This window comes from Nomascus leucogenys, chromosome 2 (assembly GCF_006542625.1).
Source record: "Nomascus leucogenys isolate Asia chromosome 2, Asia_NLE_v1, whole genome shotgun sequence".
Lineage (NCBI taxonomy): Eukaryota > Metazoa > Chordata > Mammalia > Primates > Hylobatidae > Nomascus > Nomascus leucogenys.
Genome location: NC_044382.1, coordinates 37,781,090 through 37,793,948, shown reverse-complemented (window position 1 = coordinate 37,793,948; position 12,859 = coordinate 37,781,090). Strand labels below are relative to the sequence as shown.

Below are 12,859 nucleotides of genomic sequence, written 5' to 3'. Positions count from 1 at the left end.
AATTAAAAAAACCTCAACCTTTAATATTCTATGATTCTTGTTAGGCCATCTCAATTGAGAATACTAATAAAGAAGTAAAACTCCCCCCAATACTGGCTAGTTTGATTTTATCTGTTAATATTACACAATCTGCCCCAAACCTGTCTCTCCCTTTTTATTGTTACTTATCCAAAGATGGCTTGAATCTCTTATCGCTTGAATCTCTTTGTTTATTCTAAGCAATTTTCAGACACCTCAGCCAACTATCAATAATATATTAGTTTTTTAGAACTAAAAACGTAGAGGAGCTCCCCCTAAAAGCCAATTGTTAATGCCAAATATTTGACTGATATATTTCTTCTGGAGGAAGGGAGATGTGAAAAAATTTAGCCATCAAGTTATGTGAAAACTTTTTCATCTTCCCATCCACTGGATGTTTTATCTGTAAATAATGCTATAATCATATTGGAAAGTATTTTCCTTCTGGGGATGCATGAAGATCAGGAATCCTATTCGTTTTTAACAAGATGGAATTTTTAAAAACTACTTTGGACAACTCTAAACATTAGAGATGACCATTTGTCTCTCTTTTATTATATAACTTGAGCTCAGTTTGTAGAGCAACATAAATACATAAATTAAAAAATGAAAACTAGATCCTTCCCTATTTGACAGATACTTCTCAATCTCCTCTCCATAAGATATGCTCTATCGCTATATAGGCAATTTTTCTGTAGCAGCTTTTCTTGAGTTTACTAAAAATAAGATCTGAAGAAAATGAAGCAATTAACATTTATTGAGAATCTATAAGGGTTTCTACATTGTGAAGGAGACAGAAATATAAGACATGGCTCCTGCTTTTAGGTTGCTTATAATTAAAGAGATAATATTAAATTATTTGGATGAATTTAAAAATGACACATGCCATCTTACAGATATGCTGTAGACTGTGAAAATGAAAAAAAAAAAAAAACTCATGTTTAGAGTAGACACTGTTTCATGGATTAGGTAGGTTTTCATCTGGACCTTTAAATGTATGTAAGATTTTAAAAGGAGGAGAGAAAATAGGAAGCTGTTTGTATTAGAATTACGCAGATAAATTTGTAAATTTAGTTCTTTTCAAAGAGGTGCTGGGTGCTGTAGATTACAGCATGTTTAGGAACTAACTTCATACTCTGTTGCTGAAGTATTTCTGTGTTTTCTAAAAAGGTAAATCTCTTGTGAGGAAACAAATCTCTTGAAGGAGTTCTCATAACAGAAGTCCCATTTACTTCATGATATAAAAAGGGGTTGTTTTTTGTTTTTTGGTTTTGTTCTCAAAATCTAGGATGTAGTTCTAGAAGTAATTGGGAAAGCTTAACTTTGTTGCATATGCATCTTCCCTATCATGGTTGATTTCCTATATGGCATAGTTAAATGTGCTTATCTGTGTTTGATATCTAAAGGGCCATGCTACATATGGACTGCCAACTAAGGTTTTATCTGATGATAATAAATTGTTGTATTTCACGACAACAGCAACAACAACAATAATGTACTTAACTAGTCACTGTGCAAATTGCTTTACATACATTTTCTCATGTAATCATAATAATAACCCTATGAGTTTTGCTTACTATTGTTTTCCTTAATTAAAATGAGTAAAGTGAAGCTTAGGTTAAGTAGCATGTCCATAGCCACACAGTTAGTCACTGGCAGGAGTGTGACTGACTCCAAAGTCTACGTTCCTAATTACTGTGTTCTACTTTTTAATAGGGAGTTCTTGAAGGTCCAAGGAAAGGAATGCATAATGGTGTGGTCAAGGCATTAGCGTTAATATTTGTAGAAAGGGTAATTAACAACAGTCTGAGCAATCACATTCTAACAACTAGTAAGGTTGGCAGGAGCCTCAGTATAATGGTGTGAGGAATGAAATCATTATAGTGCCAAATAGAGTATACCATCTCTTTAGTACAATGTCTTTCAAAACGAGGCTGATTGTGTTGGCTTTATGTTTGACTCCTTAATAATTAAGGCAGTAAATTCTAGTTGGAGGTAAATACATTCTACAGGGCCTAAAACAGCAAAATGGACAACCTGGCAGGTGTCCTTGCTGGAAGATTACAAGAGTGCTGAAAGGAGAGTCCTGGTTTTTCTCCTAAGACATGACATTTGGGGGCTTCCATTAAGAAATCACCAAGCCTCTGCCACTGTAATCTCTTCCTTAAGTGCCTATGATTTTTTCACAGTCACAGGTCTATGCCTGGTCAATACCCAGTGGCCAGGTCTCTGAGCTGTGTGCAGAGATGGCAGGGACTCGGAGGGCTGGGAGGAGATGAGGGGAGGAAAGATCACTTTTCCTGACAACTTACAACTTGATTCCACTTATAAGCCATTTATTTTCAGAAACAAGTAATGGGTGAGGACATAGGCCAGGTCCACAATTTGTGCACTTGAGAGATTAAGGCCTCTGAGATCAAATTACCACAGCAAACTGAGACAGAATTATTGTAGGGATGTTTGGGGAGGATGCAGAGAGAAGAGGAAGAAGCCAGAGACCCAAGAAAGGAGACAGGAATAGATTTTGATGAAAATTGCTTCCTACTCTGTACCCTTGAGGAAACAAAGAGGACAAATAAGAAGCAGCAGTGATAGGAGGAAGCTGGGCGTTTCTCTGGAATAACACTGGCTAGGTAGTGGAGCATTGATAGTAAGTTTGCTTGGTCGGTGGAACGAAGGGATGTGCTAGTTCAGGCCTTTGAATTCTGGGCGTCAGGATCACAACCTTGGCTCCTTTAATCGTCCCCTCTAGGAGGGAAGCATACCAATGTCAGGTCTCACTCTGACTTTGTTCCAGTCCATAGCTAGAAAATGACCCATAGAGGAAGATCTACGGATGAGAGAATACTGGGAGATGACGAGAAAGGACGTCTTACTGAGTGCTTTTTTTGCACATGAGGCAATAGATTTCAAATTCCTGTGGAAGAAATGTGAGAACCTGGGAAGAGTGAATATACAGACTGAGCAGCAGAGGCAATGACACAGCATGGAAAGATTCCTCTGATCCTTCTGCCTTCTCTTTTACTGAAGTGAATTTGTTGTCTCTGCGTTGCTTCTATAGGAGTACAAGAGGAAACTTGGGGACACAGAAGAACAGAAGTCTAAGGAGTCTTATATTTAAGGAAGATAAGCTGCAGTCATTGAAATTGCTGGTTATTGTAAGATAAATCCCAGACTCCCACATTTTGCTTAATGACAGCAGATTTTTTTTTAACTGCAAAGCATTAATGGAATCCAAATTCCAGCCTGGCTTAGGAGATCAACAGTAACGCTCTTGATTTAATGGTTTTGCAGACTCTTGAAGACATTGTCATCCATTAAAGAAAAAATTTTAAATCACTCTTGAAAGAAAATGTCTTGGGTGATAAATGAAAAAGATTTGTAGCAAGATCAGAAAAAGCTTGAGAGAAGAATCTCTTTAAAAATTTTACCAGATTTTCCCCACTGTCGCTAAAATGGGTCAAATAATAGATTTGCCTACAGCTTCATGGAGACTATTTTTTTAAACAGAGCATTTTAAACATTTAAATATTGGTTATTTGCCAAGGCACACACTGAAAGTAAGGGCCACTTGGCCGAGAGCAGAATTGAGTCTTGGATCCCAGGATGCTGGTTTTAGGCTTGCTCCCGGAAAGAGGGCAGCATTTGCCATCCCCCTCCTTTTGCTCTAGGAGTTGAGCACTTTTTGCAGTACTTAAGAGTGTCCAGGGAAGATGTGGGAGTCAGGTGAATAGTTCCCATCGCCAGTAACCCCAGAGCGCCTCCCCCTGCGTTGTTTCCTTTTAATGTTAGATCCGCCGCCCGGGTGCCCATACTTAGCTAAGGCCCCTCAGTTTATTTTCCTGAATTGCGCTTGGAAATCTTTTCCTGGGGAACTGATAGCTAGACTTCTAGGGGCTTGACTGCTTTTCCCAGACTAATCTCCCTAAAGACCCGTTAAGCAGCGGAGAGACGGTGGAGACTGGACGAACTGGACAGTGGGGGTAGGGAGAAAGGGAGTGGCCGTGTTCCTGCGGTCCGCTGGGATCCGGCAGGTCCAGGGTGAAGGAGATGGGACTGGAGAGGCTGAGCAGTCCGGGTTCGCTGTCCGCCACTTCGGCGCGGAATCAGAGCAGGACTTGCTGAGCCCTCCTACCCCTCCCTTTCCCCCTCCCCCTCTGTCTCCCCTTCTGCTTCCTTTTCCCTCCCCCTGGAGCTGTAGCGGCAGCAGCAGCAGGAAGCCGAGCCCGGTTGAGCGACTCGGAGGCTAGCGGAGGAGCTGGAATATGGGGAGTCAGCGAGGGCGGTGGGGCCAGGAGCCCTTGGGAGGGCCTACGGAGGGAGCGGCCCCAGGCGTTTGCTAGAGCGTGAGCGGTGGGGGAGCGGGCGCAGGGTGGCACGAGCGGAGGCGGGGCCCGGGCGTGGAGCACGGCTGGGGAAGCTGCCGCCTCCGGCCCTGCCCGGCTGCCTCCGCCGCGGCCAGTGGCTATGGAGCAGGCGGGCACCAGACCTGCGGCGACAGAGCATCCACGGCTCCGGCGGCCCATGCCCTGGCTGCTGCTACTGCCTCTCCTGCTGCTGCTGCTGCTGCTGCTACCGGGCCCAGCGGCCTCCCAGCTGCGATACTCCGTGCCAGAGGAGCAGGCACCCGGCGCGCTCGTGGGCAACGTGGCTCGCGCGCTGGGGCTCGAGCTGCGGCGCTTGGGGCCGGGTTGCTTGCGCATCAACCATCTGGGTGCGCCCAGTCCGCGCTACCTGGAGCTGGACCTGACGAGTGGAGCGCTCTTCGTCAACGAGCGCATTGATAGGGAGGCGCTGTGTGAGCAGCGGCCTCGCTGCCTGCTCAGCTTGGAAGTGCTGGCGCACAACCCCGTGGCGGTGAGCGCCGTTGAGGTGGAAATATTGGACATCAACGACAACTCACCGCGTTTCCCGCGGCCCAACTACCAGCTTCAGGTAAGCGAATCGGTGGCGCCTGGAGCGCGCTTTCACATAGAGAGTGCGCAGGACCCCGACGTGGGCGCCAACTCAGTACAGACCTACGAGCTCAGCCCCAGCGAGCACTTCGAGCTGGACCTTAAGCCCCTGCAGGAGAACAGTAAAGTGCTTGAGCTGGTGCTGCGTAAGGGCCTAGACCGGGAGCAGGCAGCCTTGCACCACCTGGTTCTCACAGCCGTGGATGGGGGCATCCCAGCCCGCTCGGGTACGGCACAGATCTCTGTGCGTGTCCTGGACACTAACGACAACTCTCCTGCCTTTGACCAGTCCACTTATCGCGTCCAGCTACGGGAGGACTCACCCCCAGGCACATTGGTGGTGAAACTGAATGCCTCAGACCCGGATGAGGGCTCCAATGGTGAGCTCAGGTACTCCTTGAGCAGCTACACGTCGGACCGGGAGAGGCAGCTCTTCAGCATAGATGCCAGTACTGGGGAAGTGCGAGTAATTGGGGGGCTGGATTATGAGGAAGCCTCCTCCTACCAGATCTATGTGCAGGCGACTGACCGGGGTCCAGTGCCCATGGCAGGTCACTGCAAGGTGCTGGTGGACATCGTGGACGTGAATGACAATGCCCCAGAGGTGGTGCTCACGGACCTGTATAGCCCAGTGCCTGAGAATGCTACACCCAACACAATTGTGGCAGTTCTCAGTGTCAATGACCAAGACTCAGGCCCCAACCGGAAAGTGAGCCTGGGTCTGGAGGCCACACTGCCTTTCCGACTGAATGGCTTTGGAAACTCCTATACACTGGTGGTGAGTGGCCCACTGGACCGAGAGCAGGTGGCTGTCTACAACATCACGGTGACAGCCACTGATGGGGGAATACCACAGCTCACATCCCAGCGGACACTGAAGGTTGAGATCTCTGACATCAATGACAATCCACCAAGCTTCCTGGAGGACTCCTATTCCATCTACATACAGGAGAACAATTTGCCAGGTGTGTTGCTCTGTACTGTGCAAGCCACAGACCCAGATGAAAAGGAGAATGCAGAGGTGACCTACTCCCTTCTGGAGAGGGAGATTCAAGGGCTGCCAGTCACCTCCTATGTCTCCATTAACAGTGCCAGTGGCAGCCTTTATGCTGTCAACTCCTTTGACTATGAGAAGTTTCGGGAGTTCTTTGTGACTGTGGAGGCTCAGGACAAGGGGAGCCCACCACTGAGCAGCACCGTGACTGCCAACGTGTATGTGGTGGACATGAATGACCACGCCCCTCACATTCTGTACCCTACCTCAACCAACTCGTCAGCAGCCTTCGAGATGGTGCCTCGAACTGCCCCTGCTGGCTACCTGGTCACCAAAGTCATAGCCATGGACTCAGACTCTGGGCAAAATGCTTGGCTTTTTTACCATCTAGCCCAGACTTCTGACCTGGACCTCTTTAAAGTAGAGCTGCACACAGGAGAAATTAGGACTACCAGGAAGATGGGAGATGAGAGTGGTAGCACTTTCAACCTGACTGTGGTAGTCCGAGATAATGGAGAGCCATCACTATCAGCCTCTGTGGCTATTACGGTAGCTGTGGTGGATAGGGTTTCCAAAATCCTCCCTGACACTCAGAGACATATTAAGAGCCCTCGGACATACTCTGAAATTACCCTTTATCTAATAATAGCATTAAGCACAGTGTCTTTTATATTTCTTTTGACAATCATCATTTTGAGCATCATCAAGTGCTACCACTACACTGCGTATGGCACTGCATGCTGTGGAGGCTTCTGTGGAGTAAGGGAAAGGTCCCCTGCAGAACTTTACAAACAGGCCAACAACAATATTGATGCCAGGATACCGCATGGCCTCAAAGTGCAGCCTCACTTCATTGAAGTTCGAGGGAATGGCTCTCTCACCAAGACCTACTGCTACAAGGCCTGTCTGACAGCAGGCTCAGGGAGTGACACTTTCATGTTTTACAATACAGGGGCCCAGACAGGACCAGGGCCTTCGGGAGCCCAAGCAGCAGTGACTGACAGCAGGAACCTCACAGGCCAAAGTGGTCAGAGTGCTGGGAACCTGATTATTCTCAAAAACGAGGCTGTTTCTCAAAATGAGGTGAGATAGTGGTCAGGGGGTCTTCCACAAACTCGTGCATTTGTTACACATCCCCCAATATCCTGTGGTTGGCTTTATTGAGTCATTAACACTGACAAGAGTTATGTGGTAAACTGAGTATATACAGTATCCACAATTTGATCATAATCTGCCATTTCCTCTCTAGAAAAATAGCACTAAAGAATTGTTTTATTTTTCATTTTCAGAGGCATGAAGACTTGTCCATAAAATTGCTTGAGAAGTGAGGATTAGTCTTAATATTTAATGCTAAAACACAGATTTGTAGAGAAACAGAACAGGCCTTGGAATAGGGATTATGTTTTAGGGAGTAATGTTATGAGACTCAAGGAGAAATGGCCTCTGCTGTATCATCTACAGGGAAATTTTTCTTTTGAAATCCCATATAAGTGATGTTTCTTAAAAAGCTCTGAGGCCTCTAGGGGCTATCATAGTCACCACTATATGCTGTCTCTGTTTATACTCTGGACTGTCTACAGTGGAAATTATCTAGTTAATATTTCTGGTACTTGCACTGAACCTATGTGATAGGATCCTCTGGAAATGCATGTCACAAGTGATAAAGCTGTAGTATTTAGACATCATACTGAAGCTACAGTTTGCTTTGGCTGTATGATGTGGCAACTCTTCTGTAGGGGGCTGTCAGAGGGAGTGGATGATGGTAAGGCAGAGAGATTAAGTACCAATTTGTCTGGTTGGTCCAGGGAGGTATTAGAATGAGTGGATTAGGGGTGTGGGGGGATGGTGAAGACCAAGACAAGCTGGGATTAGAAGGAAGAGAAGGGAAAAATAATTCTCCCAATAGTCACCTTTCTTGGCATACTCTGAATTCATTGTAAGAGGATTTCCCTGAATTTAGCTTAAATGCAGCCTGTAATCTTCTGATTTTCTGTTGACAGTTTCTATGGTTTTGATGAGATGTAAAGTAGCCTTTTCAAGTCCTTCATGTCTTTAAGTTAAATGACAGTACTTCCAAAGCATGCATTCATTTTCTGGATCTAAAATTTGATTTGCTATGGCTTCAAAAGGCTGGCTTGGAAAGTGGATGGCTTACCCTACAGTAAGGTGTAGAGGCAGGTATTAGTATATGCACTAGTTTTGAGATTTAAGTAGGTATAAGGCCAGCTTGTTCATTATTATGAATAATGTACATAAATTATTAGAAAGTACATGAATATGTGTGTGTTTGTGTTGTGTTTGTCTCCATATGTACGCTTGAAATAACAGAGATATGCTTTGTGATACTTAAAACTTAGATTTCAGAAGCCAAAATTTTGTCCCATAAATAGTGAATTGTTATCTTTCCAAATAACTACTTTGTAGAAAGGGCTTTTAGAGCTACTACACAATGTGTGAACAATATTTGTCTCTACCCTATTTTTTGCAATATATTTTCATTGACATATTGCTGTACATACATATTGTATGTAATGTCCATATTGTCACATTTCAAGTTCATGGTAATCTTGAGGAATGTAATGCACAGGCACAGAAGTTTCCGTTCCTGATTGAGAGTAGATTTTTCTCATGGACAGTTCAGATAGATTTATTCATTTATCAGAAGTGGCTGGTGTTAGTCAATGCTGAGCAACCACGGGAGGCAGATTGCAGATTAAGAAAAACGGGGGAAAATATCAAAGAGTTTCCAGAATTCTTTAGATCGTAGCATTTGAAAGCCCGTAAAAGGGTTTAGCTTTAAATAAGGTTACTGTAGACATTTGCTTAACAAATTCCTGTGAAGCACTTTGGGATTGGGGTGGGCTGCAGGTGGTGAAGAGGCATGAACAAGTCAGGCCAGGCTCAGCTTTGCCACCAACTGTGAGCTAGAAGCTCAGAGAAAAGACACTGTTACCTTCCCTCTCCTGACTCAAAGCTTGGGGCAATTTGATACATAAACTATTTCTGTCTTACACTGACCTGTATGTTAATATGTACTTTGGTACACAAACATTTAATCTAGGGAGAAAATTATTTCAGAAAGTGCTTGCTTTTGGGAGATTTTGCCAGGAGAATGCATGATTTTAATAAAGGCAAATTTCTGCCAGGCGCTTTTGGAAATCCAGTGAAAAGCCCCAAGATCTACAGCTCCAGAAAATTTTTGCAGTTATAGGGAGAGAGTGAGTCACATTGTTACAGTGTGGCAAGATAGGAACGAAAGTCACTCGGTTCTGAAAGTCATCATTGCCAGATCAACCTGTTAAATTCCCATGTTGGGCTTTCTTTTTTTCCTACCTAGTTACTACAGGTGGCAGGAGAGTCCTGGGGTACAATTAGTACCATGTGCCCACATTAAGAGTAGATGGGAATAGAGAGGAAGAGTAAGGGAATTTGTACTCACTAACAACCCTGCTATATAGATATATGTATATCATACATATACACATACATATATCTCATATTATTGAATCTTAAATATTATTCAAGGTTATTCAATATATTGAATATTATAATATTGAATATATATATGATTTCATTACCTGCAAGTCATGTGTTAAATATTTGTTAACATCTAGCATATGAGGAAATAAGCTCAGGGAGGTTAGGTAATATACACAGCCACACTGCTAGTGTTATTTTAAGTTGTATCCGTCTGACTCCAGAAACTTTTTTTCAATATTATAAGTAGACAGAATTTCCAATGTTTATATTCCCTTTGATACGGGATATTCAGTCATTTAAGCTATCACTAATTTACCTAGTCATATATATTAACTGCTTTTGGAAAAAGAGTAATTTCTTGCATAGAAGCAGGTAACAAATGGGAATATCAGTGAGTTACTACTTTTTTTTTTTTTTTTGAGATGGGGTCTTGGCCTGTCACCCAGGCTGGAGTATAGTGGTGTGAATATGGCTCACTGCAGCCTCGACCTTCTGGGCTCAAGCAATCCTCACACCTCAGCCTCCTGAGTAGCTTGGACCATAGATGTGCACCACCATGTCTGGCTAGTTTTGAGTTTATTTATTTTTTTTTTGGAAGAGATGGGGTCTCACTATGTTGCACATGCTGTTAATATATTTGTATTTGTTTATTTGCTTCACTATTGGCAAAGCCTGTTGAGATCTTTTATTTTTATTATTTCACTGATTTTTCTCTTGTTGCTTATTAAACATCAGCATTTAACCCCAGACTCTAGTCTGTTGGTAGATTTTACCCCCAGTGAGCTTATTTAATGAATCACTTGTGCAGTGAGAATTCTGAAGTAACTATTTGGCAATAGAGCAGAATTTCTCTTTGGAAATTTCTGAACTTGATACTGAATGTTGTTGGCACTCCCTTCAGAGTCTCCATAAAAAGAAACCAATTTTTTTTTTTTTTTTTTTTTTTTGAGACGGAGTCTCACTCTGTTGCCAGGCTGGAGTGCAGTGGCGTAATCCTGGCTCAGTGCAACCTCCACCTCCCAGCTTCAAGCGATTCTCCTGCCTCAGCCTCCTGAGTAGCTGAGATTACAGGCACGTGCCACCATGCCCTGCTAATTTTTGTATTTTTAATAGAGATGGGGTTTCACCATGTTGTCCAGGATGGTCTCGATCTCTTGACCTTGTGATCCACCTGCCTTGGCCTCCCAAAGTGCTGGGATTACAGGTGTGAGCCACCACACCCGGCAAAGGAAACCAAATCTTAAGGTAGATTCTGTGCATTTGTGGTCGTGGTGTTGTGTTTGCTAATGAGTCACTTTGAGTACTCTAGTAGATTTGTCCAACAGTGTCTCAGTGGGCCCAGTTGGCACAACATGTAGAAATCACAAAAGAGTAGCAGAGATGAATTAAGTTTGCATTCACTTTCACTTATTTTAAAGCAATTTGTAGTCACCAAACCTTCAGTTATTTGTGCCACTATGTGTGCATATTCACCCTAATTCCAGATATAGTGACCTGAAAGAGTTAATTCTTCTTTCAGTGGCACCTACTTTTATTTCCCCCAGCACTGACTTCTATCTGGTGACTCTATCCTGGAACAGAGTTTACACTAGGTGTAAAGTGACATAGTAGTGAATTTATAAAAATTGCACAATGGTCAGAATAGACAAAGAAATCATATCTATGAACTTCCACTCCAGTTTTTCATCCTCTGATGGTCACTTTATAATGACTGGGGCTGTTTTAGTTGGCAAATTTCATATCGGTCACAGGACTGTTCTTCTGAGAAAGTTTATTTTCTTTGGTCTGATGATACAATAATTTATTTCAATTACCTCTTTCCTCAATTTTTCTACAGACTGTTGAGCCAAACGGAATTATGGCTGAGCTCTTCTCTGTCTCTTTATCTTATACACATTCTGACTGAAGAAGAAATCTATTTATTGTAGCTTGAATGTCATTGGCCTACTGTTTCCTTCTGACCCAGGAGTGAGCGATCACATGGGCATCTGGTCTAACTCAGAACACTCTGCAGGGACACAGCCTGGCATATTATACGTTGCCTATTGGCATGCTGTCTACTTGACAGAATAGCAAAGTCAGTTCTGGATACTTGCCTTGGTTGCCTACCAATTTTTGCTCTCAATGAGAGGTCAGAATAATGTCAATTTGCAAATGTTTGAGGAAACATTCCTGTCACCAAACCCAGAGGTTTAGCTGAATATGATGGCATTTTACAGGTGTCTTTAAATGTGGCTTTTACAGAACTTCACCTGGATCAATGTTTTGTGCATGTGATAATATGGCTATAAATTTAGCTTATTCATATGATAATATTTGGAGCAGTATAATCTGTAACCATGACTTCAAAAATCAAAGGTCAAAAGGATTCTCTTGCAGTGTTTTAAATCTGCTAACCTGAAAATTATACAAGGGTTTTTCTTTCAAGAATTTTAACTTGACAAATTCAAAGGAATATCCAACATTGCAAAGGTACAGAGAAATCTTAGTTCCTTGGCATATAAGCAACATCAGTTCCCTTCTGGCCTTCCAGGGTCAGAACTCTGGGCTCCAAGGAGGTACAACTGTGAGTGAGAGAGTAGCTGCTGTGCTAGCAGTCTATGCATCCAGAACTAAACAGACCTAGCACTTTCTGTTGCACTGGAACCCATTAGGTATGTTCTAAAGTTATGTTTATCTTACTTTCCTGGTCTGTAAATTAGCATTTTAAATGACTACATTCAGAGGAAAGTATTCCACACAGAATTCTGAAATTTATTAGCTTTTTGTTTTGTTTTATTTTAGTTTTTTTGAGACGGAGTTTTGCTTTTGTTGCCCAGGCTGGAGTGCAATGGCATGATCTCGGCTCACTGCAACCTCTGCCTCCAGGGTTCAAGCGATTCTCCTGCCTCAGCCTCCCGAGTAGCTGAGATTACAGGCATGCGCCACCACGCCTGGCTAATTTTGTATTTTTGGGTTTCACCATGTTGTTCAAGCTGGTCTCGAACTCCTGACCTCAAGTCACCTCTCCACCTTGGCCTCCCAAAGTGCTGGGATTACAGGTGTGAGCCACTGCGCCCAGCCCTCATTTTGATATGCTAGAAGACCAATATGCAACATAATGATTATTTTAAATGTTATATTCCCTTTTGCCTTAATGAGCAACAGTCTATGTATCCCTTTTCTGATGCTTTGTAACAAATTACAAGTAAGTTGTTTAAAACACCACCTATTTGTTATCTCACAGTCCTGTACCATGTGGCTGAGTTGACTGCTCAGGTAGTCTCAAGGCTGCAATGAACACAGCTGGGCTGTGTTCTCCTTTGCAGGCTCTTAGGAAGAATCTATTATTGAGCTCATTCAGACTGTTGGCAGAATCCAGTTGTTTGGGGACTGAGATCTCTGTTTTCCTACTTGCTATCGGCCTGGGGTC

The 12,859-nt window shown here is 43.3% G+C and overlaps 1 protein-coding gene across 12 annotated transcripts in view; it reads left to right on the top strand.

The window, feature by feature from the left end:
• The window catches only part of LOC100607821 (protocadherin alpha-C2), a 230,138-nt gene that overhangs the window by 180,149 nt on the left and 37,130 nt on the right, over positions 1–12,859 (top strand). Inside the window, exon 1 of one of the 12 annotated variants that reach the window (XM_004087265.3) lies at positions 3,954–7,050. The exons of 10 other annotated variants lie outside the window; for them this stretch is intronic. In XM_004087265.3, coding sequence (XP_004087313.1) covers positions 4,486–7,050 — 2,565 coding nt within the window. In that variant the 5' untranslated portion in view covers positions 3,954–4,485. Of the gene's footprint in view, positions 1–3,953; positions 7,051–12,859 lie in introns of those variants that run through there. One more of the 12 variants, XM_030827766.1, reaches the window with a different exon arrangement.